The 27,885-nt window shown below is 46.8% G+C and overlaps 1 protein-coding gene and 2 long non-coding RNA genes across 3 annotated transcripts; 2 read left to right on the forward strand and 1 right to left on the reverse strand.

The window, feature by feature from the left end:
* Positions 1 to 8,763: 8,763 nt before the first annotated feature.
* CER1 (cerberus 1, DAN family BMP antagonist) lies at positions 8,764 to 23,095 on the reverse strand. Its single transcript, XM_035097150.2, has 2 exons — positions 22,622 to 23,095; positions 8,764 to 9,064 (listed from the first exon to the last, which is right to left on the reverse strand). Exons 1-2 carry the CDS (start codon positions 23,093 to 23,095, stop codon positions 8,771 to 8,773), a joined length of 768 nt encoding a protein of 255 aa, XP_034953041.2. The 3' UTR covers positions 8,764 to 8,770.
* On the forward strand, positions 10,128 to 10,664 carry LOC132591232 (uncharacterized). The gene is made up of 2 exons (XR_009556845.1): positions 10,128 to 10,335; positions 10,520 to 10,664. It is a non-coding gene; the product is annotated as an uncharacterized LOC132591232 (long non-coding RNA).
* On the forward strand, positions 20,608 to 21,576 carry LOC132591231 (uncharacterized). The gene is made up of 2 exons (XR_009556844.1): positions 20,608 to 21,247; positions 21,432 to 21,576. It is a non-coding gene; the product is annotated as an uncharacterized LOC132591231 (long non-coding RNA).
* Positions 23,096 to 27,885: the final 4,790 nt, after the last annotated feature.

Here is a 27,885-nt window from a genome sequence, read left to right on the forward strand (position 1 = left end):
CCCCTAAACATTTTTTTAAAAGAAAAAAAAGCACTGGAAATAAGTACCGCTGAACTCTGTGGGACATAGGTGCCGGTTGCCAGAGTGCCTGAGCACCCACAAAATTACTCATGAAGGGGCCGGGCACCCACAAATTTCAGCACCAGTTTCATGCACGCTGCATGGCATGCACTACTCGGGCACCCACGGTCGTAGGGCCAAGCTGGCACTCCTGCAGCGGGACCTCTGAGTAAATATGTTTAGGAGGAATAAATATGTATTTTGAGGAGGAGGGAAATATTTGGACCACACTAATCAGGAGTGCAACAGGGTGGATACTGGAAGTTCATTCTTGTTGTAGGTCATATTACACTGGAGTAAATGTCCTCCCTAGTGGAAATTACAGCCCCACTTCTTTCATATAAATGGACACTGGAAGAATGGCAGGGGTGCGGAGTACAGAATGTTATTTTAAGGGGCACTTGTAATTGCTGGAAGTAATCCGGAATATACCTCCCACTAGAGACTCAGAAATGATAAGAATACCCCATTGGAATCAAAGTTCCTGAGAGCTGTGAATGCCAAATGCATATGGCTGAAATAAAAGAATAACCTACGAACAAAACAAAGAATATTTAGAAGGGATGGAGTGGGCCACAGGAATGGAACATATCATTAACCACATTGATAATGAGCAATTATTGCTACTAGCAAGGACAGACCTTGAGGAACTGGAGTGGGATTAGGACCACCCTAGATCCAGGGACCATCATTCCAATTCTAGAGGGTGTATTGATGTGTTTGTTCCAAGAATCCATCCCTTGCTTAATTTGTAGCTTTAATTTATTTCATTGAAACCCAGTTGTGCCAATTAGAATTTGCAGCTCCCATTATTTCCTACGAGCATCCAGCTGGCTCTCGTTATTTCCAGCGGGCATCCTTGCCATCCATTTTGCAGATCACAAAATATTTGGGGGAGCCCTAACAGAAATAAGCAAATAAGTTGGGTATCCCGTGTTTCACATCTGCAAAGTTATTTTCTGACAAAAAAGATAAGGTCAACCACAATTTACCAACACATTATTCAAGTCCAGCAAATTCCCCTTATGGGGCTATGAAACAGAAATGTTTTAAGAGAATTCTGGCCTGAGACAAATCAGCGATGGCTGGTCGCCATAAGCAGCTCAGAATGGACAGCAGTTTTGCAGCTCCCAGCTGGGAATAATGCCTTGAGCACCCATAACTGATGCACATACACAATCTCTTGGCTATGGAAAGCCACCCCCCATCTGTCTTGAGTGGCATGGTGCCCACTCTAAATTAGTCTGACTTCTGCCCTCCAGCAAAAGTCCTAAGCAGATCCTAAATTGTAATAGATGAAATGGGTAGTTTAAAGATTATCACCATGCACTGTGATATGTATTTAGTAAAAAATAATAATGTACTTATTGGATAAGTGGTGAGTGCTATAATATACATGCTTTTAGTAGGATTAGACTCAAGTTCAGAAATAAACTAGAACAATTTCAAATCTCACATTCACTACACATGCAACACATGACGAAACACAAAATAAACAATGGTTGGGGCTTGTTAACGTATAGTGGTAGGTCCTGGTGATATCTGCTTCACCATTTACTGGAGTCGCACATTCTGTGTATCCTGAACGGCAATACAGCTCTGAAAAGGTAGAACCTGGGAGGCTGTAATGGGAAGGCAGCTAAGCAGTGCAATTTAAACTGTGTCTACTCAAAAGTAAGTCCTAGTGAATTCAATGGGACTTACACCCAGGCAAGCGTAGCTCAGAATGTTGCTTTAACTATTTTTATTATGAAACGTAAAGGGTGCAAGGAGGCTTGTAAGATAAGACTGGCCAATAATTTGGAAACCATAGAATCGGAGAGTTGCAAGGGCACCCAAGGGTCATCTAGTCCAACCCCCTGCAATGCAGGAATTTCAGCTAAAGCATCCATGACAGGTGGCCATCCGACCTCTGCCTAAAAAACGATCTCGTTGCTCTGTGTAAACTTCCAGAGGGAGGGAGAGCATTGTGCAGGAAAACAACAACGATGAAGAGTCTTGTATTATCTTAGTAACAATCCTAGGATAGCCCAGTTGGAAGAGCATGAGACTCTTAATCATAGGTTTGAGCCCTATGTTGGGTGAAAGTTGCCTGCATTGCAGGGGGGTTGGACTAGATGACCCTCGGGTTCCCTTCCAGTTCAGCAATTCTATGGGGGCATGGGCGTAGCCAGGAATTTTTTTTGGGGGGGGAGGTCACCGGTAAAAATCCCCCCCCCAAATTACGGGCAGGGGGGCAGGCTTCTGCTGGAGGGAGGGCAGAACCTCAGTTAACTGAATCTTTTTAATGCGTTTCAATAATTTCTGAGGATTTAGGAGGGGCAGCTGCCCCCCCCTGGCTACGCCCGTGGGAGCAACCAGGGTCCACTCCCAGCCCCTAGACCGCCTCTTCTTCATGGGTAACCCAGTTCCCTCGAAACCCACAGTGGCAAACTACGCATGCGCTCCTGACTTGCAGGACACAGGCTCTGTAGCAAGAGGATCGCGGCGACCCTGTCTCCATGGCGACGGTTGGTTGCACAGCGCCCTCTTGCGGCTTGGGACGGATGTCGAACTCGCCCTCTTCGCCAGCTAGGCTAACGCGCGGAAGCAAAGGGAACCGGGTTTGGGGTTTTGTTCGTGCTGTTTGGAGCATCGGGATGGCCTGATCCTACAGGACTCAATAATAATAATAATAATAATAATAATAATAATAATAATAATAATAATATAAGTAGTAGTAGTAGTAGTATTCAATTACAATACCGTAATAGCCTCATTATAACAATGCGAGATTGTAATACAATTACTAATACCAATCATTCATATGCCAAATTATATAATTTAGGTGGCCCCCCACATGCTAGAATAGATGGTTCGATGATTTTACTTTATATCTGTGTTCCATTTTATAATTTGGCATAATATTTGGTTTAATAGATATATATTTGTATAATTTGGAATAATTGGTTTGATATGATTGATTTGTAAGTGAAAATCTAATAAAAATTACATATATATATATATATATATATGTTCCAAAATATTATTAATTTCAATTACACTCCAGTCTAAATAACAATCCCTTATACCTGTACAACAATTGCAATATTAACGACCTCCATTCATATTGACACATTAAATGATTTATAAACCTACAGGTAAAGCAGTGATCATAATAATGGTTGAACCCCGCCCATCTGATTGGGTGTTACTCCACTTATGGTGCAACTCTTCTATGCTCATAGAGAATAGTGTGCATGTTACATTTGTCACATGCTGCTCCTGAAAACAACCTCTCTGTGGCTACCTGCCTGTCTTGCCAGAGTGGTATGTGCTCTGGTTATCTCCCTCTTGGACTACTGCACTGTGTTCTACGTGGGGCTACCTTTGAAGGTGACTCAGAAACTACAACCAATCCAGAATGCGGCAGCTAGACTGGTGAGTGGGAGTGGCCACTGAGACCATACAACACCAGTCCTAAAGGATCTACACTGGCTCCCAGAACATCTCCGAGTACAATTCCGAGTGTACAGCAGCAGGTGTTGGTGCTGACCTTTAAAGCCCTTGGTGGCTTTGGTCCTGTATACCTGAAGGAGCGTCTCTATCCCCATTGTTCAGCTTGGACACTGAGGTCCAGCTCCATCTATCTCAGTATTGTCACCATTCAATGGAAGTGGTCTTCCAGGGGTTCAGGAATAGGACATTCATAGCCCTACCTAGAGATGCCAGGGATTGAACTTAGAGATGCCCTGCTCGCTCCCATTGCTCGTTCCCTGCTCCTGCCAACCTAGCAGTTCGAAAGCACGTCAAAGTGCAAGTAGATAAATAGGTACCGTTCCAGCGGGAAGGTAAACGGTGTTTCCGGGCGCTGCTCTGGTTCACCAGAAGCGGCTTAGTCATGCTGGCCACATGACCTGGAAGCCATCTGCGGACAAACACTGGCTCCCTCAGCCAGTAAAGCGAGATGAGCACCGCAACCCCAGAGTCGTCCGCGACTGGACCTAATGGTCAGTGGTCCCTTTACCTTTACCTTTACCAAGTGATGCCATGGAAAGAACCTCTATGGCTCTTCTCCATGCACACAGCTTTTACGACATGTTAAAATTCATTCGTTGACAGTTTTCAAGCACTGAACTGGTTTGAACATGGCATTGAAATCACACTAAGTATTGTACACTTCAATCAACTCTCCTTCCGAATCAAATATTTCAGTCCAACGACTTCTGCCTAATGCAATAACTTTTCAGATATTTACGCTTCATATAAAATTAGCATCTTTAAATTTCTTCTTTACTAAATTTAAGAAGCAAACTTAATCAGATCTCTATTGATTTAGGGCAGCAGATAATTTCGCTTTTCTCTATCTGGAAAAGCTACAGCTTCGGAAGGAGCTCTGTATTGCGATGGCTATGGAGATAAAAGTTTCTCTCGCAAAATGGGAAATACTGAAAGCTAGCTTTTAAAAATAGTGGAATAGCGCTTTTAAACGATATGGCAGTCTTAGCTGTTTAAAGCAAAATAATAATGATGATGGCATGCTTCATGTCAAGGCTGTTCGCAATCTTGTTGAGCCCGGTTGTCCTCAGTACAAAGTAGGAACCAGAAAGGTTAGACAGACTGTGAGCCTCTCTTTGTGAATGAGAGGATTTAATCTTGTTTTCCAAGACACTTCCCTGGCACTAGTTACATGAAGTGATAACTTTGCCCCCTCTAATAACCATGCTGCTTGGGGGGTGGCAGTGGGGGGTGATGTGGTGTTAATTGTTGGAGCCATGCACCCCAGCGTCACAAATGGGGCCTCCAAAGGGGGGGGGAAGCTGAAATACAACAGAATAAAACTGTTTATTCTGCTGAGTTTTAAAAGGGCTTGGGAAGGGAAAGGACTTGTGACATTGACCCTTGCTGGAGCAAGACTCAGTCCCAACTGGGTTTACCAGTTGGAGCGCTGAGAAATTGTGAAAGGAATTAAGTTGTCTGGAAGGTTTGATGAGGCCCTAAGCTACTGAAGGTAATGGGGCCCTTTATATGTGATATTTTAGGGAGCAGGCTAGCAGGCAGGGACCATTATATACATCATAGGAGCCTACACAACACAAAACACTGTTGCTGTTTGTAAGTTTTATTTTATTTGTTTTTTATCTTGTATTTTGGAAATTTACATCCAGTTTTTTTCCTTTAAATTTTTTGGGGCCCCCCAAGAGAGTGGGGCCCTAAGGTATACCTTGTTTAGCTTACACGTAAATCCAGCACTGTTCAACCGCAATGAAATTGCAGGCTTATCGGGTCCACAGAAACAGGCTTGTGAAAATCTGGTATAGGAAGAATATTGACTCCTTTCTGTAATTCTTGTAAAGTCAACCGACAGGTTGTTTCTTAAAAACACACCTGCTGTTTGAGCGAGAGAGAGAGAGAGAGAGAGAGAGAGAGAGAGAGAGAGAGAGAGGCATCCAGGTATTATGGCTTTGAGTGCTACAAACTTAAGTTGGAACTGTGTAGTTCAGCTGCAGCAATGCATTCTGCATTGATCCTTAAAAACCTGCAAAGCAAAGGGGAAAATACGAACAAACCAAACCCCTTTCCGTGTTTGGAAAAACAACCTTGTGTCTGATATTCCTAAATATTGTACAGCCATGCAGAACCTTCCTCTGGAGTTCCCTGATGTCTGTGTTATGTTGTTGTTTATAAATTACCACAGGAACCACCAGCTGTCGTCATAAAAAATTTATTGGCACTCTGTAAATATTAAATCAGCATGCTAAAATCATGCCATGTGTAGCGGCAGCTGATGCTCTCTTATGGAGGCAGCCTGCAAGAGAAGAGATGGCACTTTTGTTCTATAAGCCTCCTACACCAGAGGGATGTTTTGCAATGCTAATGCAGGTTTTGGTCATTCCGATGCATTTAAGGCATGGATCTCTAAACCAGAATCTCCGCTTTCTCTTGCCATGCGTTAATATGCACACCACCACATGAGCTTCTCACTCCAAACATATGCATTTAGCAAACTTTTCTGGTGCTGGTGGGCCAGAGACGTTTTTTCCCACTTCCAAATGATATGCATGAAACAGAGCTAACATGATGTTGATTTGCCACATCTAGGCAGAGGTGTGCACACCCATCTATTCTCCCCAAAATTACACTGGACGCATGCTTTGGGTTACAATCCTAACCATGTGTATTTGGAATACAGCAGCCTTGAAATAAGTAGGATTTGTTTAGGCAGTTGAATCGGAACATTCTGTGGGTAACTATTCTTGTGTTGGGATAAATCCATACATTGAGAGGATGGTTAAATTTTAGTTTCAAGCAGGTTTGTTTTGTTACCTATATATTCGTGACAAAATACTGGGTTTTGTTCAGAAGACGCAGTAATAGTATTACTACCAACATAGTGCAAACAATATATGCTTTTAAATTTTTAGCTTCACAGCAATCCTGTAAGGTGGAAATGATGGGAAGGGATACTGGCTTTTCAAAGAATATCACGGAAAGCAAGCTCAAACAACTATGTTCTTCCTTGAATATCTGTAACAACAACTGGAACCACCTCATGCTATCTTAACCAGTATTTTTCAGTTAAGGTGTTCCACATATTGAAGAACCCTTGCACACAGAAAATTAGATGTTAAGGATAAGGGTTGAAGTTTGTCTTTTCTCCTGACATACTATTTTTCTTCTGCATGGCAGTGTATTCAGTCATATGGGACACTCACCTGTAACCTGAAATGGTTCGGACGAGACACAAGTTTGCCATTTTACAGAGAACTACAACTAGATGTGGGTGGCGCTGTGGGTTAAACCACAGAACCTAGGGTCGGCAGTTCAAATCCCCATGACGGGGTGAGCTCCCGTTGCTCGGTCCCTGCTTCTGCCAACCTAGCAGTTCAAAAGCATGTCAAAGTGCAAGTAGATAAATAGGTACCGCTCCGGCGGGAAGGTAAACAGCGTTTCTGTGTGCTGCTCTGGTTCGCCAGAAGCGGCTTAGTCATGCTGGCCACATGACCTGGAAGCTGTACACCAGCTCCCTCGGCCAATAAAGCGAGATGAGCGCCGCAACCCCAGAGTAGTCCGCGACTGGACCTAATGGTCAGGGGTCCCTTTACCTTTAGAACTATCAAGTGATGAGACACACAGTGATACATCTGTACATGTGAATATATCCTAAGGTTTATTAGAGGTTTATTAGAACACTATCCATGGTGCCAACTAGTCCCTCATGTTAGTAGAGTCACATGAATTTACATGAATAGATCCCGGGACTGCAGCCTAAATTACTTACATATATTCATTAAAAGAAGCAATACCATATAGTTACCAACTTTTTCCACAAAGCAAGATCGCATATGCTTTGAAACAGATTAATCGAATAATGGACAAAATGGTCAATTTTAATACGTTGCTGATAACAAAAAAGAAAAGGCCTGAGTATTTATATTATTAGTATTCTACTTTTATTAACTTGCAAGCAGTGGATCTTTCAGAATAAACAACCATGCAGCACAGTGTTGATTAAACTTTACTGGCATTGTGAAACTGTGCAGGCATTTGCGGTGATTAATCTGATATTCTAAAGCAGAGAAAAAGTGAACTCTAGGGGCTGACAATTAACTTCATTTAAAAAGTCTTAAAGTTAACAGTCTCTGTATAAGATGCACCATTGCAATAATTGGAAACTGCCCCCCCCTGCAATTAGGAATAGCTCTCTAAATCCTGTAAAATAAAATTGAACACTATGACAAATTAAAAGCAAAGGGAACTTTGCAGAAACAGTTACCCTGTCTACATTTCAAATGTGACTACAGTTAACAGTCCCTGGGGTGTATACAAGACCACTGTCCTTTGGCTCTAATTTGTTTTTTCTTCCTTCCTTTTTTTGGAGCAATATTCCGTTAGCACCTGGGCTCAACTTGCTCTGAATATGGAAGTTGACTCTGAAAATCAGATCCAATTAACACATCCTTGATATAACAGAATACAGTGTTAATTACATGCAGCTGATCATTGCTGGGTTAATTAAACACTCACCCCCCAAAAGCTAAGGCACTAATCTAATTAACAATTACTACAGCTGCTGTTTTCTCTTTATACCTCCTTTCTAAACGGTGCATATTCACAGTTAGGGCCCAATCCGTCAAGTTCTCCCTATTGAAAATTCCCTTTGATCCGGATGGAATTTTTTTGGTAATAAAAGGTTAGAAAAACTGAGTTCTGCTTGCTTTATTCAGAGAACTAAGGACATAGGGATGAATGGCTTGACAAGGTATTATTGCCCGTGAGTGCTCAGAAAGATTTGCATAGAAGGAATCCCCCCCCTTTTTCAGTTTGATAATTAAAACTGTTTTAGGTGGCTCCATCAGTTAAGAGGCAATCCTAAACACATCCCTGCATTGTTGTGCCCAGAGTACAGCTGAACTAACTGGGTGGGTATATGTGCACCTAACAAATAAACAGGGACATAATTTTGGTCAGAAATCACAATTACACACATGAAAAACTGTGGTGTGCACCTAAAGACAGGTAAAGGGCACCTATAGTAGTAGCTGATAATAGATCATGTGTGGAGAATCTCTCTCTCTCTCTCTCTCTCTCTCTCTCTCACACACACACACACACACTTTCACAAACTGTATCACAGCCTTTTCAAAGATGTTGTGTTGGCATTAAACTGAAGTCCTGGCTATTCTTGCCAGTGATAAAATCTACTAAAAAAAAGTTCGTTTTGAAAGGCTCAGTTGTGTTCATACACATTGGCATGCAGATCTGAGTGCAGAAATCCCATTTCGGGTTCTCTTGTTTTCTGAACCTCACACTTGCATTCTTCGACAATCATGACGACCTTGATCACAGGAGCAGCGATTGTGCAATTCATCTCCAAACGTTCCATGGAAAACCTGGTGGGCAAGCAGTGTGAGCAGAAGGTGTAGAGGCGGTCTTCAAGACCAGGGACGTGAAAAGAGCTGCACCTCCCGAAGCACAAGTTGTTTTGCACCACCAGATCCTCGCAGTTCTCATGTGCAATGCTCTGAAAGAAAGCGCATCGCTGTTAAAGCACGTTCTATGGCACTTCATTAGATAGCATATAAGTGCAAGAAATGGAATCATGGAATACTTTTGAAATATGAAGCCATTATTCAAAACGTATCTCAGTAATCTTTAGATCAACACTGTGCAGTGGGCCAGTAATATTATTTCCAGTGAGTTCACAGCTAAACAGAGATTTGAGCCAGGGCTTCTAAGCACATGTCTCATGGCTCAACTACAGTAGTGTGCTACATCAGCTCCATATAAAACCATTATCTAGTATACAGAATTACATTTTTTTTAAAAAAAACAAGTCACTTTTAATATTTCCTGCTACAATTACTGAGGGTGGGGGGTGGGAATGGGGCCTTTTTCTATTTCAACAGGCATTTTAGGAGAGTTTCTGTGTGATATATATAAGTTTATCCACTGTACTTCTTTTATCATCTTTGTGTATACCGATTAGAAATGTCAAGGATCAAGTGGTATAGAAATAGCTCAGATAAATAAAATGAAAATAAATTCAAGGCAGAATGATACATTCCTGTGCTCTAAAATCTAGCACTGTATATTGTTTTCTGAAACTTCCATCAGTATAAAATGGGAATCATGCACTGAAGTATTGACATGCTTCCAAGTGTTTGTAAACTTTTATGAGAACAAACAAACAAATCTGAAGAAGAGCACACAAAAGCTCACACCTGCTGGAAAGAATTTTTTTGTTTTGTTTCGACTGGCTACCTAACTGTAACTACTAGAACAAACAAACAAACAAATAAACAGGCTATTGCAATGAAACTTTTTAACAGCCCAAAGCTACAGGCTGTCTCTGGCAGAGACACTTGTAATGTTTTTTGCTTCTCTATTAGCAATTTTTGCACTGATAAGACCATGGGCAAATCACCCCTCACACTTCTGTAAATCTGGAAAACAATTGCCCTCCTCACAGGATTACTATTTGGGGGGGGCAGCGGCGAAGCGAATCATTTTGCAAACTAAAATCGCAATGCAAACAGTAGCTTCACTGGGTGTTCCTAAGTAAATAGAAGGAGCGTGTCGTGGAAATTTGTCCCCAAAATGCGCTTCCCTGTTAGAGGGACAGGCGCGGCTTGGAAGCTCCGGGATTGCGCTTGGTTCGCCTCCGCCGGGAAAATGACAGAGACCACGCGTTGCTGTCAGTGAAAACAAACAGATCCCTTTATTGAAAAAAATGCAGAAAACTACAGCTGTAGGGTCCCTGCCTCTGGAAAAAAGGAAGGACCCCGGGAAATGGTGAAGTCCCCCTATATACCCTTCTGTTCATGCATGGAATTCTCTGGACTGGGAGGGAGGGGGAGACAAGGGCGACGGGTGGGAGATCGGATTAGCTAGGTGCGGAGATGACTTTTCTTTTCAGATGGAGAGATGTCAATCTCTCTTCTCCTGTCGTTGATGGCACTCCCCTTTGTTTCGACAGGTGGGCAATCTTTCGAGATGGGCGCAGGAGTGGAGCGATTTCCTGACGATTTCCATGAGGTGATTTTCATCCGGCAGGTGTTTTCCTCGAGGCCGCGGGAAGATGGACTATGGCATGTTTAATTTGAATAAAGTTGTCAAGCTAATCCTTCTATTGTCCGTGTCTTCCTTCGTTGGGTATGGGACGGTGATGGGGAGATTTCAGGGGGGCTTGGGGTCAGAGAAGGGTTGCACAGAAAATAAGTATGGAAACATTTCTAATACATCCTGACGTATACAGTTCTAAAATATGAAACAGTGATTTTTTCTAATACAGAGAGATACTAACAACCCTATTTTCTAATACAGAGGAACACTAGTTTAATTAATCAAGAGTAATATGGAGGTTGTGGTTAGGTTCTTAGGCATGTAGGGAGGGACGCCTTTCAAGGGATATAAGGGGTTTCTCACATTTAAGGCACATTAGGCCAGCAGGCATGTAATCACAAGAAGCAAGCATATAATCACGAGAAGGTAAAAGTTCATAGCAAGTTTGTATAAGGTTTGTATAAAATGGTAAGGTTGTATAAAGATGGGCTGCGTTACTTGGTGGAGTTTAGAAAGTGTCACTTTGAATTTGGGTTTCTCTCCCCCCCCTTCTTCTCTGGAGACGCTGTATCGGGGCTTGTAGCAATTGTCTCTTGGTTTCGGGCTGTCAGTGTTACAATGTTTACTTATGCCTCATTGAGTTCCGTGACAGGATTATTGTTAGCTTGGGCTGTGACTCATCGGGCTGTTTGTCTTGAACAGGAGGGAAGACGGAGCAAGGGAATGTGGAGTTTATGATAATGGTCTATGATAATTGTCTAGGCGAGGGTTGCATATGCTTGTCCTTAGGCGAAGGGAAATGCAGAGTTTATGGTTGCATATGCTTGTCCTTAGGCGAAGGGGAAATGCAGAGTTTATGGTGGATTTTAGGAGGTGTTTGAGAGGTGTTTGAATATGTTAATCCTTGCGGAGGGGGTGCGGGTCTCTGGAGGGAAGGAGAGCCAAGCTGTGGCGGCGAAATGGTGGTGCGAAGGACTCTGGGTAGCCGTAGCTGTCAAGCTGTGGTTACCCCTCTCTGTTCATTCGTAGCGGTGTGTAGGAAACCCCAAATGTGAATTCATAACAATATCCCCTCTCTGAGGCAATGTTGTTGTATAACAACCAATCATTGCCTCACATAATTGGCAATAGCGTACTCTCCATTTCCAAGGTGGTACATAGGGACAACTTCAGGGTATGTGGTGGCCGGATGAAGGGGGGCTTGGATTCGCGGGGTTGGCGGCATGCGGAGCGCTGTCATCATGGTGGGAAAGCATTGCGTGCAGCAGCAGAAGAAAGCAATGATCAGCGTGATGGACAGGAGAATCAGTAGGAGTCCTTTTGCGAGTTCGCGGATCCATGTGGTTGATGGCAGCCAAAACCATGGGTCCCAGTCCGAGAGTCCTTCATGTGGGATCTCTTGTAGGGTCTCGGTGAGGGAGTTGAGGGTCTGTAGATGACCTGTGATGTTAAGGGTCTGATCTGATACGTAAGAGCAGCATTCGGTGCCTATTAGCTTGCAGGCACCTCCAATCGACGACAATAGGTAGTCTGCGCAAAGTCTGTTCTGGGTTGATAGAAGGCGGACCTGGTTAAGTTCGGTGAGGAGTGCTAGGGTGGTAGCCTCTGATTCCTTGATGAACTGCAGAAGGACATCCGCGAGGCGGAGGATGTCGAGGTGGTTTGCAAAGGTGCCATATGAGGGAAGGAATCCACGGAGCCACGTCTCACCGTTAGGCTGGATTCGGGCACGGGTCGTGAGAGACGGTGTCCTCCTGTTTCTCAAGCGGCCAGTCGGTTGCGTCAGGGACACGCGAAAGCCGGGGTGGACGTGGCCCAGGTAGCATGATCCCTGCATGTGTATGGAAGCCCAGGTGTAGCCCCTAGACCCACAGGTCCAAAATAATCCGGCAAGGGGCCTTTCGATGCGCCCCGTCTTGAAGACGTTCACGATTTCGGGTGGCGGGGCTTCCCCCGTAAATGGTGTAAGGATGGCAGTCAAGGCGTCCGCTAGCGTGGGGTAGGTGCGGGAGTGGGAATGGTTGCGGACCAATGTGGAGAGTCCGTCGGGGTTTGTGCGGATCGTGATGTTGCAGATGCTTGTACCGATGTGATCTCCTGTCCCTGCAAACTCTCGGCACAGGGGTCCCACAGTGCGGCCGCTGAGGTAGATATATTGTGAGTTGGGGGGCAGGAACGTGAGGTTTCGCTGAAGGAGGTAGGTAGATTTGAATTGGTCCAAGGTAAGGGGGGTGCTTATCAGAGGAATCCCTTCGTCGATGTGGGAGGGGGCGTGTGCGCAGATCCAGCATTCTGACAGGTTAGTTGTCTGAACGACTCTCTGAAGAAGTTGTATGTAGCTGTTGCCATGCCATGATGACAGCCTGCGGGATTGGGGTGGTGGGGTTGAGTCAAAAATCCTGACATACCGTGGCGCTGTGCCCATAGGGTGGATGGGGTCTGCAGATCTAAGGTAGGCCGGGTCGGTCGTGATGCCGCCACAACGTTGGGGGCCCTGTGGATCCCATTCGGAGCGCTTTCCCCCTCCGACCGGGTGCAGCCAGCCCTCGATGTATGAGCTGCCTGTCCAAGTTGGCGGGGTGTGTAAGTCCCATACACAGCAAAATTGGTGCACGCAGATGCCTTGTAGAGTGGAGGTTGTAGATGGTGCAGAGCAATAAAATCCATAAGTCCAGTGTTCGGAGTACATAGAGTCTGTATACGTCTCCCAGAGTTCTTTCCCAAGTTCGGAGGCATTAAACTGACGGGTCATTTTTCCCCATTTCGCGCGGATGTAGGTTCCGTTGTGGCAGGTCAAGCGGCTCCACGAGTCATCTAGAGAGTAAACGGCGCGTCCGATGGCGGTAAAGGAGGAATCGCGGATGATCAATTCCCAAGCTTGAGTATCCTGCAGTTGGGGTCGAAAGGCGTGACGAATGAAGGTCCTGGTGCCGGCTAGGCAGAAGCTGAATTCCCCGAGGGCACTAAGCTCGCTTGGGTCGTTGAGATCGCGGTCGACGTAGGAGTGTTCCAGGGCACTGTTTCCACATTGCAGTCCAAGGGGGTTGCCAGTGGCCAATAGGAGGATGTGGAGGAGGCAGGAACAGGCGCCGCTCCAGAAATGCATGGTTGCCCTGGCCGGAAAATCCTAAGGAAAAAGAACAGACACACAAACGTACAACACGAACACGCACAAGACAACAAAGAGCACATAGGAAGGGAAGAGGGGGTGGCAGGGAGAGATAATTGGGTTTCTAGTACTACGTTGTTTCAGGTGATGGATTCTCCACCCTTCGGAATTGGAGTTTTATCGGAGGGCGGTCGGGGTCATCTGGGCAAGGGTCCACCACTATTTTTGAGAGCCATCTTGCCTCTGAGCAATCATCTGGTTCTTCCCCAGCAGTTGGGGTGTTGCGAGTGTCCCGGCCGTTGCCAGGACCGTCATCGGTGGTTGCGGGGCTCTCCGCGTCTGCGGTGTTGTCTTCGGGGTCAGCGGGGGGTGCAGATGCCTTGCAGAAAGTATAGTGAATCCACGCACCCCTCTCTGGTACCTTTACCGAAGTAGGAGTTGTGAGGAGAACCTGGAACGGGCCCTCCCACGATGGTTCAAGAGTGTCTTTCCTAAGCGATTTTATGAGAACCCAGTCCCCGGGTTGGAATAGGTGGGCATCTACATCCAAAGGAACGTTCTGAGCAGTGGCAGCGTACTCATGTAGCCTCTTGAGTTGGCGCTGCAGTTGGGTAACGTATGTAACAAGTTCGTTCTCCCCCGCTTCGAGTTCAGATACAGGCAATTGAGTTGTGTGGGTGGGAGAGGGGCGGCCAAATAGGAGTTCATAAGGAGAAAGTTTTAGAAGTCCCCTTGGTTGGCTCCTAATATTGTGTAGCACGATGGGAAGCGCATTAATCCATTTCAGTCCCGTGGCGGAGCAAATTTTCCCTAGCTGGGTCTTTATGAGTCCATTCATCCTCTCCGTCTGGCCGGAGGAAGGGGGGTGGTAAGGGGTGTGAAGGTGCCATTTGATGCCAAAGGCTCGGGCTACAGACTGCACGATTTCAGCTGTGAAGTGTGTCCCACGGTCGCTGTCAAGGCGTCTTGGCACTCCGAACCGGGGGATGATTTCCTGCACCAGGATGCGGGCAACGGCATTGGCGGTGGCGCGTTTGCACGGGAAGGCTTCTGGCCAAAAGGTCAGTTGGTCCGTGATGACAAGGAGGAATTTGTACCCCAGGCACTTTGGAAGTTCGGCGAAGTCAAGTTGGAGGCTTTCAAAAGGAAGATAAGCCCACGGTCGAGATCCTGGGGGTTTCTTGGGTTCCCTCTTGGGGTTGAAGCCGGCGCAGATCACACAGTTCTTCAAGATGGCCTTGGCGTGTTGGTAGGCTCCCGGGGCGTACCAGTGTCTGAGCATACTTTCTGCCAGCCTTGAAGAACCCCAATGTGTGCACTGGTGTAGGACGCGCAAATGTTTGGGAACCCACGTTTTGGGCATCAGGAGGCGGCCGTCCGGAAGGGTCCAGATGTCATTAGTTTTTGTTCCTCCCAGTTCTTGCCACAATTTAAGTTCCCCAGCATCAGCGGACTGGTACATGCGGGCAAAGTCTACGTCGGAGGGGGCTACAAGTGCCTGGAATTCATTTCTCGGCTGTTCCGAGATGGCGGCTCTCTGCGCTGTCGCGTCAGCTTTTCGGTTTCCGACCGAGACAAAGTCCGTTCCCTTCGTGTGAGCCTTGCAGTGGATGACAGAGATTGCCTTTGGGAGGTGAATGGAGTCCATTAACCTCTTGACGAGGGCCGCATGGGAGATTTGTGTACCAGCTGCTGTCAAAAATCCCCTCTGTTTCCAGAGCGTCCCAGTGGCGTGGAGTAATCCAAAACAGTACTTGGAATCCGTGTAGATATTGATGCGTTTGCCCTCTCCTATTTCACATGCTCTTATGAGCGCTATTAGTTCAGCAGCTTGGGCGCTGTACTTTGAGCAGATGGGGGCAGCTTCTAGGATCTGTTCGTGCGTAACGACAGCGTACCCCGTTCTTCTTACCCCGGCAATAGTTTTGGAGCTGCCGTCAGTAAATATGGTCATGTCAGGGTCGCTGAGGGGGAGATAGTCCAAGTCATCTCTGGGTTTTTCAGCTAGGCGGACAGCTTGGGTGCAGTCGTGGTGGGGAGTTCCATCGTCGGGAAGGGGAAGGAGGGTGGCAGGGTTGAGGGTGTTCACCCGTTTGATCCGTACGTTGGATGGGGTAAGCAGAGCAGCCTCATATTGGTTGAGTCTTTCGTTGCTGAAGTGTTGGCAGCCACGCAGGTTCAATAAGGTGGCTACGGAGTGGGGCACGTTGAGGACAAGTTCCTGGTTCCGAACTATTTCAAGTGCCCTGTCAACAAGTTCTGCGGCGGCGGCTATGGCCCTGAGGCATCCCACCGTCCCTCTTGCCACGCTGTCTAGTTGGACGCTGTAGTATGCTACTGGCCTCTCCTGTCCCCTGAAAGATTGAGTGAGCACCCCGGACGCTACTCCCTTACGTTCATGCACAAAGAGGGAGAAGGGGAGGCGGTAATCGGGGAGACCCAAGGCTGGGGCCATTTTTAGTTCTCTTTTTATGGTTTCGAAGTTATTCAGGCACTCCTTGCTCCATACCAAGGGTTCTGGTTCATCTTTGCCAGTCATGTGGACGAGAGGTTTGGTTAGTTCTCCATAGCCGGCGATCCATGCTCTGCAGAAGCCGCTCATGCCAAGAAATCCACGTAGCTGTTTCTTGGTTTTGGGGATAGGAACTCTTTCGATGGCTTCTATCCTTTCTGGTGTGAGGGCACGGACTCCCTGCCCGATGTAATGTCCGAGGTACTTTACTTTAGTTAGGCAGAACTGGAGCTTCTTTGGCGACACTTTATGTCCCTTCTCTGCTAAAGCGCTGAGGAGGTAAATGGTGTCCTGTTTACAGCTGTCTTCAGACGGACTTGATATCAGAAGGTCATCAACATACATCAAGAGAGACGACCCTGCAGGGAAGGACAGGTCTTGCAGATCCTTGTGCAGTGCCTGTGCAAAAATCGTGGGGCTCTCAAGGTAGCCTTGTGGAAGCCTGGTCCACGTTAACTGACTGTGTCCCCAGGTGAAAGCAAACAGGAACTGGCTGTCCTCATGCACCCTTATTGAGAAGAAAGCGGAACAGAGGTCTACTACTGTGAAATGGGTACATTGAGGCGGAATTCCCGTCAGGATGGTGTTGGGGTTTGCAGTGATGGCGTGCCTGGGAATGACGAAATTGTTAATAATCCTGAGGTCTTGGACCAAACGATATTTAACGGGAGTACCTGGGGGCCCGATTTTCTTGACGGGCAGGAGCGGCGAATTGCAGGGGCTTGAGCAGGGGACGAGTATTCCCTGTCCCATGAAGTCTTCTATCATCGGTTTTAACCCTTCGATGGCTTCCCGTGGCAGCGGGTATTGATTCACGCGGGGGAAGGGAACTCCAGTGGGGTAGTTTATTCGGACGGGTTCAGCAGATTTCAGGAGTCCAACAGAGGTAGAGGTGGTTCCCCAGAGCCACACTGGGACAGAGTTCGCTAACTCGGGGGGAATATCTAAGTCAGGTAGTTTCTCCTCCTGTAGGATGCCCTGGAAGGTAATTACAGATTCCTCTGGCATGTGTAGATAGATGCCTTCTGAACTACACATGATGGTTGCTTTGAGTTTACACAGGAGGTCCCGTCCCAATAAGTTGATGGGGCTGGAGGTCAGGAGGAAGGAATGCTCGGCTGTCAGGGGTCCCAGTGTCACAGTGGTGGGTTCGGAGAGGTTGCAGGTTCGGGGGATTCCGTCTATGCCCATGATACGTTGTTTCTGAGAGCTGGGTCGTAGGTGGCTATCACTGAGCGTAGAGAAGGTGGCCCCTGTGTCGACGAGGCAGCGGTATTCGTGGCCATCGATGGATATGGTACAGGTGGGTTCGTTAGCGGACAGACGGAAGGTAGGGCAGGCCAGGGCTGTCAATTCGGAATCCCCTTCTGATTGTCAATAACTGGGTGGTTGGCTGGTATTTTGGAGGAAGGGGTTCAGGTGGTCCCCGGCTGGCTGCGGGTTCCAGGGTGGGCTGATTGTTGGCTGTCCCCCAGTGTTGGGCATGGGGTGGGTTCGATTGAAACGTCCCGGGCAATCCCGTCGGAAATGGCCTTCTTTCAGACACCCATAACAGACTATAGGGGAGCCCTGACGGGTATGTTCCCTGGCTTGCCCCCCTGCCGGTGCTTGTTGGTGGTAGGGGTGGCTGGCTTGAGTCCGTTGGTGGGTGCTCACTGGGACCGGGGATGATTTATACGATTGCTGTGGGCTATAGGGCAGAGGTTGGTATGGTGCTCTGAGTGCGAGAGCCAAAATGCGGGCATTTTCCTCTCTTTCGCGTTTCTCCTCCTTCTTTTTCCTCTCGTCTCGACCTTCATACACTGTCTTAGCTATGGACAAGATTTCGCTGATGGGCTTTCCCTCGTATCCCAATTGGAAATCGAGGACCTTCTTGATATCAGGCTGGCATTGGGTTTTGAAGAAGCTTCTAACGATGACTTGATTATCTTCGGTGGTGGGGTCAATTCCTCCCCAGGTTCTAAAAGCGGCCAACAGTCGGGTGTAGAAGGCGGAAGGGCTTTCGTCTGGCCCTTGGGTCACTGATTGTATTTTAGTCCAATTGGTGCCCTTCTTCCCTGCCAGTTTTATGCCTTCTAGGATAGCCTTGCGGAACATTTTTAGGCTCCAGATTCCCTCTTCCTTGTTATAGTCCCAGTCAGGTTCGGTCAGGATGCATGCTGAGGTTAAACCGACTGCCCCTGCAGGTCTCCTTGGAAGGGTTTGGAAGCCTTCCCTCTCGATCGCTTCCCTTGCTTTAGCGAAGATGTCTTCTCTCTCTGCGTCGTTGAAGAGGGTGTGTATGAGTGTGTGGACGTCGGCCCACGTCGGGTTGTGCGTGGAGAAAATGGCCGAAATTTGTCGATAGCAGAGGTCGGGGTCGTCCTTTAGGGTTCTCATGTGGTTGGCCCAGTTCATGAGGTCTGACGTTGAAAACGGGATGTGGGCATAAGCGTAGGTAGGTGGCTGCCCAGCGGCGACTGGCGCGAGGGGAATAGATCTGAGGGGGAATTGGCCCTTCTCTTTTGCAGCGTCTGTGGTCTGGTCGCCTTCCCCTTCCTTCTCCTTAGGCTGTGTCCGTGGCGCTTTAGTTACTGCATCCAAGATATCAACAAATTTGAAAAGGAGTCTCTCGTCTATGCTATGGCTCCGGGTTCGAGATGCAACCGGGCTTGCAGCAGGCGGGATGGAAGTGGCTGCGGCTTGGGTGCTTTGAGGACCATCGCTGGCTGTGGCGTCGACATTGGGTACCTGGAGAGTCGTAGCGGGCGGCTGCGGTGTTGGCGCTGGCAACTGCGGAGCTGGAACAGACACTGGAGCAGGAGCGGGTACTGAAGCAGGAGCGGGTACTGAGACAGGATGCTGAAAGGCTGGGACAGGCACTGGAGCAGGAGCGGGTACTGAAGCAGGAGCGGGTACTGAGACAGGATGCTGAAAGGCTGGGACAGGCACTGGAGCAGGAGCGGGTACTGAAGCAGGAGCGGGTACTGAGGCAGGATGCTGGAAGGCTGGAACAGGCACTGACGCAGAAACGGCTACTGAAGCAGGAGCGGGTACTGAGGCAGGAGGCTGAAAGGCTGGAACAGGCACTGGAGCAGGAACGGCTACTGAAGCAGGAGCGGGTACTGAGGCAGGAGGCTGAAAGGCTGGAACAGGCACTGGCGCAGGAACGGCTACTGAAGCAGGAGCGGGTACTGAGGCAGGAGGCTGAAAGGCTGGAACAGGCACTGGCGCAGGAACGGCTACTGAAGCAGGAGCGGGTATTGAAGCTGGAGCGGGCACTGAAGCTGGAGCGGGCACTGAGGCAGGAGCGGGCACTGAGGCAGGAGCGGGCACCGAAGCTGGAGCGGGCACTGAGGCAGGCTCTGCTGGGGGTGACGGGGGCAATCCCACGGGGGCCCTCTGTGCTAGGGAGGCTATCTCGCAGGGTTCTTCTAACATAGCTTCTTGGTATGGCGGGGGCCCCTTCAGTGGGGTGACGATAGGCATTTGTCGGGGTGCTGTGCTGTCACCCTTCAGCTTCTTTCGGGCGCTCTCAAAGATATCAAGGTACCTAATCTGGAGGGGGTACTGGTCTTCTAGGGCGACACGCAACGCGGCCAGTCGTTGCAGATTAAAGGATCCCTCCCTTATCCATCGCAGTTCTGCGGGCTGCCTTGCAGTAATTTTCACCCAATCTTTTGTGCAGAGTTTCATCAACTTGGTTTGCGATATTCCCTTCCCGTCTGAAAGGACGTCCCAGTGGCTGAGGACGTATTTCAGCGGGCTGTCAGTGTTCAGGCGAGAAGTAAGCTCCGGCGGAGCTTCCTTCTCCCCTGAAGCCTGCAGCGATGTCCCTTTGGACAAGGGTGCACCCATTTTCTGCCCTGGTCAGTCTCCGAAGGGGCACTTGCGCAAGTTCTAGCCCTGGGCAGTCTCCGACGGGGCTTTGGGGTCTCTCGGGGTTCTGGGGACTCCTGGGGAACCTGGGGCACGTCTAAGGAAGGTGGACAGACTCCGATAGGAAAGTGGACCGACTCCGATAGGAAAGTGGGCTTGGGAAGGTTTGCTAAAGGGCTCTCTAAGGGAAAATGGGGTTTGGAAAGTCTCCTTAGGAAAACGTTCTAGGAAAGTGGGCACACTCCGAGGAGGACTCCTACTCCCACCCAAAATTTAATAGTGCCACAGCAATCTCCCTGCCTTTTACACTCTAGACTCAGGTCCTACTGAACGCTTGCCCACACAATGCCAGATCGGACCTGAGGAATGCAAAGTAGGAAAAGGGAACGGGCGCACTTGCAATCTCTGGTCATGGGTCATTCCTAAGAAAGGTCGCCATGGCAGAGGGGCGTCTTCACCCGGGATAGCTAAGCGAGAAAAGGGAGAGTTGCCAAGGCTTGCTATCTGGGCAAAACTCCGACGGACAACAAGCCTTGGGGAGGAAAGGGCAGCCGCAAAACCTTCCAGCCTGGGCTGACTCCGACGGGCTTTGGGTTTTTTGGCTATGAAAAATAGGAAAGAGTTTGATTGCTGTGACAATTCCCACCCCAAAGAGCCAATTCCCTATTGATACTCACGTTGCAGCGCGCTGCCTTCTTTTCCTGAAGCTTGGTCACCTCGCAACAATCAGGAGAAGAAAATCTTGTAAAAATCAACCCCCACGGCCGTCTGGATCCTGTTTGTTTTCCCTGTGTGGTCCCGCTAAGGATCCCAGTTAGGCCAGAACTCCAGGGACAGTCAGGGAAGGAGATCCCCCCTGCAAATGGCTGGGTGCGCTTGGGCCCTCCAACCACGGCTCCCCCAGAGTACGGCTAAACGAAGGCTCCTGCCTGGCTCGCCATAAACTGTCGTGGAAATTTGTCCCCAAAATGCGCTTCCCTGTTAGAGGGACAGGCGCGGCTTGGAAGCTCCGGGATTGCGCTTGGTTCGCCTCCGCCGGGAAAATGACAGAGACCACGCGTTGCTGTCAGTGAAAACAAACAGATCCCTTTATTGAAAAAAATGCAGAAAACTACAGCTGTAGGGTCCCTGCCTCTGGAAAAAAGGAAGGACCCCGGGAAATGGTGAAGTCCCCCTATATACCCTTCTGTTCATGCATGGAATTCTCTGGACTGGGAGGGAGGGGGAGACAAGGGCGACGGGTGGGAGATCGGATTAGCTAGGTGCGGAGATGACTTTTCTTTTCAGATGGAGAGATGTCAATCTCTCTTCTCCTGTCGTTGATGGCACTCCCCTTTGTTTCGACAGGTGGGCAATCTTTCGAGATGGGCGCAGGAGTGGAGCGATTTCCTGACGATTTCCATGAGGTGATTTTCATCCGGCAGGTGTTTTCCTCGAGGCCGCGGGAAGATGGACTATGGCATGTTTAATTTGAATAAAGTTGTCAAGCTAATCCTTCTATTGTCCGTGTCTTCCTTCGTTGGGTATGGGACGGTGATGGGGAGATTTCAGGGGGGCTTGGGGTCAGAGAAGGGTTGCACAGAAAATAAGTATGGAAACATTTCTAATACATCCTGACGTATACAGTTCTAAAATATGAAACAGTGATTTTTTCTAATACAGAGAGATACTAACAACCCTATTTTCTAATACAGAGGAACACTAGTTTAATTAATCAAGAGTAATATGGAGGTTGTGGTTAGGTTCTTAGGCATGTAGGGAGGGACGCCTTTCAAGGGATATAAGGGGTTTCTCACATTTAAGGCACATTAGGCCAGCAGGCATGTAATCACAAGAAGCAAGCATATAATCACGAGAAGGTAAAAGTTCATAGCAAGTTTGTATAAGGTTTGTATAAAATGGTAAGGTTGTATAAAGATGGGCTGCGTTACTTGGTGGAGTTTAGAAAGTGTCACTTTGAATTTGGGTTTCTCTCCCCCCCCTTCTTCTCTGGAGACGCTGTATCGGGGCTTGTAGCAATTGTCTCTTGGTTTCGGGCTGTCAGTGTTACAATGTTTACTTATGCCTCATTGAGTTCCGTGACAGGATTATTGTTAGCTTGGGCTGTGACTCATCGGGCTGTTTGTCTTGAACAGGAGGGAAGACGGAGCAAGGGAATGTGGAGTTTATGATAATGGTCTATGATAATTGTCTAGGCGAGGGTTGCATATGCTTGTCCTTAGGCGAAGGGAAATGCAGAGTTTATGGTTGCATATGCTTGTCCTTAGGCGAAGGGGAAATGCAGAGTTTATGGTGGATTTTAGGAGGTGTTTGAGAGGTGTTTGAATATGTTAATCCTTGCGGAGGGGGTGCGGGTCTCTGGAGGGAAGGAGAGCCAAGCTGTGGCGGCGAAATGGTGGTGCGAAGGACTCTGGGTAGCCGTAGCTGTCAAGCTGTGGTTACCCCTCTCTGTTCATTCGTAGCGGTGTGTAGGAAACCCCAAATGTGAATTCATAACAAGCGTTAGGTTAAGTGCTGATTTTAAGATTTAACTTTACCTGAGAGAAAGGGATGGTGCTGCATGTCTCCTGATACATTTCATTTGTCTTGATAGGAAGGACAATCTCATCAGATCGTGACTTGGTTTTCAACATGAAAAGGTCCCAAAACTTCTTGGCATCTTTCCTGAAGGGCAGTTCCGCTTCCCTTTTCCTGTGAGGGTGGCAAGGAGCGATTTGTGCACTTGCGGAAGAAGTTCTGTTCCCCAAATCTTGAGGGGCATGGCTATCTTTATATGCCAAAAGAAACCTGGTCACCTCTGGGGCATTTTGCCTCTCGCTCTCCATTTCTGCCAAGAGGTGTGTCCCAAACAAACCAGTATCTGCCAGAGCTCCTTCTTGGCCCCTTAGATATTTCACTAGCGTATCTCTGTCTTGAGGCAGGTGGTGTAGAAATCTCCTTTTCTTCTGCAGCACAGCCATTTGCTTTGTTGTTCCAAGCCAGGAAAGCAGCAAAATCCACAACAAAAACATGACTTTTTTAAAATTCTAGAGCCTGCTTTTCCTTCCTCACTTTCTTGCAGTTTCAAAAAAGGTTGAAGGCAGACTGCTATATTTATACACAGGGCCTGAAGTTTTAGATTCCAGCTTCTCCAAACTGGGGGGTGGGGGGTGGAAACATGAGGAAGAGATAAAAAAAGGGGACCAAGAAGGTGACACCCATTAACACTCATTAACCCCAGACTCCAGGCCAAGGGCATCTTATCCTTCTTTTTACTCTTGGGGGATGTGTATTCAAAGTTTGGATCTACAATAAAATGTGTTTTCCCTGCCAGGGAGTGATCTTAAATGTTTGGATTGGTTGTTTAGCTGCTGTCTAGGAACTGTGGAAAAGTTCCCATATGTGTATTAGCTTCATTCTGCCCTGCTGAATATCTCTGGAGGGCATAACAAAGGAATGTAGTCGCTCAACACAACAAAAGGAAGGCTGCCACATTTGTAGGTGTGGGTTAAAGCAAGGTTAAATCGTCTCTCTGAGCATGACATGCCTATATTTGTAAAATTCCAATGGCATTTATGGCCAAACAGACAGATTTCGTCTTCTTCTTTTTACTTCAGGTGCACATATTGTGGCAAATACTGAGGGGAACGCGAGGCATTAAATGTGGCATTTAATGCAGCTAGTCAGAGAGTGATTTCTGTGACTTCATGAAGTGGTTATGATGTTAAAGAGAACTAGTAATATTGTAAAAACATACAGTGGTACCTCGGTTTAAGAACACAATTGGTTCCGGAAGTCTGTTCATAAACTGAAGCGTTCATAAACTGAAGCGAACTTTCCCATTGAAAGTAATGGAAAGTGAATCAATCCCTTCCAGATGGGTCCGCGGCATTCGTAAACCGAAAATTTGTAAACCGAGGTTCCACTGTATGTGTAGTAGTCCAGGCGCTACTGCTAAAAAATTAAAAAAACACTACTAAACCTTTGGTTATGTAAATACAATCCTAGTAACAACACACACAACGTAACAGGCTGTTTTTGACTTTGTGACTTCTATTTCAAACGCAATTCAACATGTAATATGTCACAATGTCTAAATCCACAGACCAACACATCATGCGAACAGAACACCATAAGATAAGCATACCATATTGTGGTTTTTGCCGATATGCCAATTTAGCAACTGAATGGACTTTATCTCCTGACCATCCATTGGACTTTAATTTCTCAGGATATGTTCTGTGTTGGTCTATGGGATTACACATTGTGAAAGATTATATGTTGAATTGTGTTTGAATTAGAAGTCACATAGTCAAAAGCAACAAATTAAAACAAAACAAAACATGGCAGAATTCTTCCAACCCTGCTTTTTATTGTAAGTAGAGATAACACCCCCTTTGCCACCTCAGCACAGTCCCATCTTCAAAATTAGCTATCGTGCTTCTGGGCTAGATGATATACACGCAGCCTGGTATTATATGTGACCCATGTCTGCAAGCATTTTGCTATGGGCAGGTCCATTAGCACATCTGAAGCAGTTTCAAACTATTCTGTGTAGACACACATGTATATCCAGATCAAGACGGTGCACCTAGTTCTCATTTTCCTTTTTTTACCCTCACCACAACCCTGCGAGGTAGGATAGGCAGAGAGATAGTACGATGATATTGAATGCCATCCCATGAAACAAAAACACAATTACAGCCACACATACACACACATCACAACTCCCCAAGATCATACTGTTTAGTTATAGCACTTAAGATGGTTATAGCTCTTGGATAAAAACTGCTTTTAATCTATTTGTTCTTGATTTAATTGTTCTGTATCTCTTGCCTGAAGGCAACGGTGCAAAAAGACTATAACCAGGACGAGATGATTCCTGCAAAATATTATTTGCTTTTTTTTAAGGCAACAGGAACTGTATAGTTCTTCCAGAGATGGGAGAGGATGACCAATAATCTTTCGGGCTGTGGTTATGACCTTCTGGAGCACTTTTCTGTCCATGACTGTGCAGCTGGAAAACCAAGCACAGATACAGTACGGAGTCTATGGAGCCTCGGTAGAAGGACACCAGCAGTCTCTCACTCAGCTTGTTCTTTTTTAAAAGTCTGAGGAAATAAATTCTCTGCTGGGCCTTCTTTACCAGAGCAGTGGTATTAGCGCTCCAGGTCATACTGGCCCAAGGTTGCCCAGTGAGCTTCACTGCTGAGGGGGAATTTGAACCCTGGTCTCCCAGGTCGTAGTCCGACACTCTAAAAACTACACCACACTGGTAAATACAAGTTATGCATGTTGTGAGGGGGGGGGGCTTGTTCTTGAGCCTCAGCTATTGTAGATTCTATTTATTACTAAGGAAATCACTTCCATGTAAAGGCGTACATAATTCGTGTTGTAGCTTTTGTCGTATAAGTGAGGACTTGCCTGAAAACTACATTCCTATGCTATGCTATGCTATGCTATGCTATGCTATGCTATGCTATGCTATGCTATGCTAAACCACAGAGTCTAGGGCTTGCTGATCAGAAGGTCGGCGGTTCAAATCCCTGCAACGGGGTGAACTCCTGTTGCTTGGTCCCAGCTCCTGCCCACCTAGCAGTTCGAAAGCACATCAAAGTGCAAGTAGATAAATAGGGACCGCTCCGGCGTGAAGGTAAACGGCGTTGCTGTGTGCTGCTCCGACTCGCCAGAAGCTGCTTAGTCATGCTGGCCACATGACCCGGAAGCTGTCTGCGGACAAACGCCGGCTCCCTCGGCCTATAGAGTGAGATGAGCGCCGCAACCCCAGAGTCGGACACGACTGGACCTGATGGTCAGGGGCCCCTTTACCTTTTTTTAGCCATATGCTAGCAGTGCCTTTCAAACATACACTAGAGATTATGATTTGCAGGATTGTGCACATCACCCTATATTACGTATATTATGCCAAGGTCCTTTACACTCCTCATCACTTCCTTTTTAATTCCAAAAATAGGAATAAAAACTGAAAGCGTTGTGTCAATCAGCACAAAAACCACAATGGGCTAAGTTCCAGCTACACCACTACAGGGGGTGAATGGCAGAGTGAGCTACTCATTTGCTTCCTGACTTTGGGAGCTGAGACAACAAAGATGCAAAAAGCAATTAAAGTAACTGATTCCAACAAAGTTCATTCTAATGGAAACAACGTGTCCTGCTCCCTCCCTCCCTCCCTCCCTCCCTCCCTCCCTCCCTCCTCTCTCTCTCTCTCTCTCTCTCTCTCTCTCTCTCTCTCTCTCTCTCTCTCTCGTAAAGAGAGAAAAAAAGTTTGTGATGGTTTGCAGAGTTTCTCCCAGCCACCTCTGACAGCCTGTAGCCTGGTTTACATATCCTGCCTTATTTTGGGTTTGCTGGACTGTCTGAAAGCATTCTCTCCGTAGAATAGGATTGTGGATTGGCAAGAGTGAGCAGGATTGTGGATCGCTTTAGGAGGAAAGCAAAATGAAAGCAAGCCGGGTCCTTGGGAAAAGCAAATGGCATCACAAATACACAGACAGCTGTGAAAAAAAAAATCCTTCCAGTAGCACTACTGGAAGTAGAGATACTGGTGCTACTAGAAGGATTTTTTTTTATTTTTTTTTGACTGCGCCAGACCAACACGGCTACCTACCTGTAACACAGACAGCTGTTTACACAAGGATTACAACTTCAGCGACTGGAAGGAAATGAGTTCGGAGGTTGACTGGAAAAATAATAATCAGCTGGGTTCAGAAGCATGCTCAGTGTTAGGTTTTAGTGTTATTAGTAAGGATAATACATTTTAGTTTGGTTTCAAAGTATATTTTAGCCCAGCAGAGTGCCTTGAAGTTTCCTTCCATTTTCCTAAAAATGTCAAGGAAATGGACAACTATCTGACTTTTAGAAGACATCTGAAGGCAGCCCTGTTTTTAATGCTTTAATATGTTTTATATGTGCTGTTAACCAGCCAGAGTGGCTAGGCAAATCCAGCCAGATGGGCAGGGCATTATTATTATTATTATTATTATTATTATTATTATTATTATTATTATTATTATTACTATTATGAGTGCTGGGCTGGTGTGCTCAGGTTTTGCATGTGAGCTTACCATTAAGGCATCTACTAAGCCACTGTTGAGAATCATCTGTGGGTTTATTCAGAAATAACTCCCACTGTGTGAAGAACATAAGCAGAGTTCTGTATGGATCAGGCCAGAGGTCCATCTAGTCCGATCCATACAGGAACTCTGCTTATGTTCGTCACACATTGGGAGTTATTTCTGAATAAACCCACAGACGATTGTATTGTTAAGGGTTCTAGTCCAAAACTTGTATTCCTGCATTGCAGGGGGTTGGACTGGATGACCCATAGTAATAATAATAATAATAATAATAATAATAATAATAATAATAATAATAATAAATTTTTATTTATACCCTGCCCTCTCCAGTCGAAACCGGGCTCAGGGCGGCTGACACCAGTAAAATTACAATAAGACATAAAGAAAGAAAAACAATTAGTTAAAATACAGGTTAAAATACAATTTGCATTTAAAATTTTAAATGCAGCCTCATTTTTAAAAAGGCTCAAGTCAAAAACCATAAGGGAGGAAAACATAGGGGTCAGTTTGAGTCCAGGCCAAAGGCCAGGCGGAACAGCTCTTTCTTGCAGGCCCTGCGGAAAGATGTCAAATCCTGCAGGGCCCTAGTCTCCTGTGAGAGAGCGTTCCACCGAGTGGGGCCAATACTGAAAAGGCCCTGGCCCTAGTTGAGCACAATCTAACCAAATAATAATAATAATAATAATAATAATAATAATAATAATAATAATTTATTATTTATACCC

This window comes from Zootoca vivipara, chromosome 16 (genome assembly GCF_963506605.1).
Source record: "Zootoca vivipara chromosome 16, rZooViv1.1, whole genome shotgun sequence".
Taxonomy (NCBI): domain Eukaryota; kingdom Metazoa; phylum Chordata; class Lepidosauria; order Squamata; family Lacertidae; genus Zootoca; species Zootoca vivipara.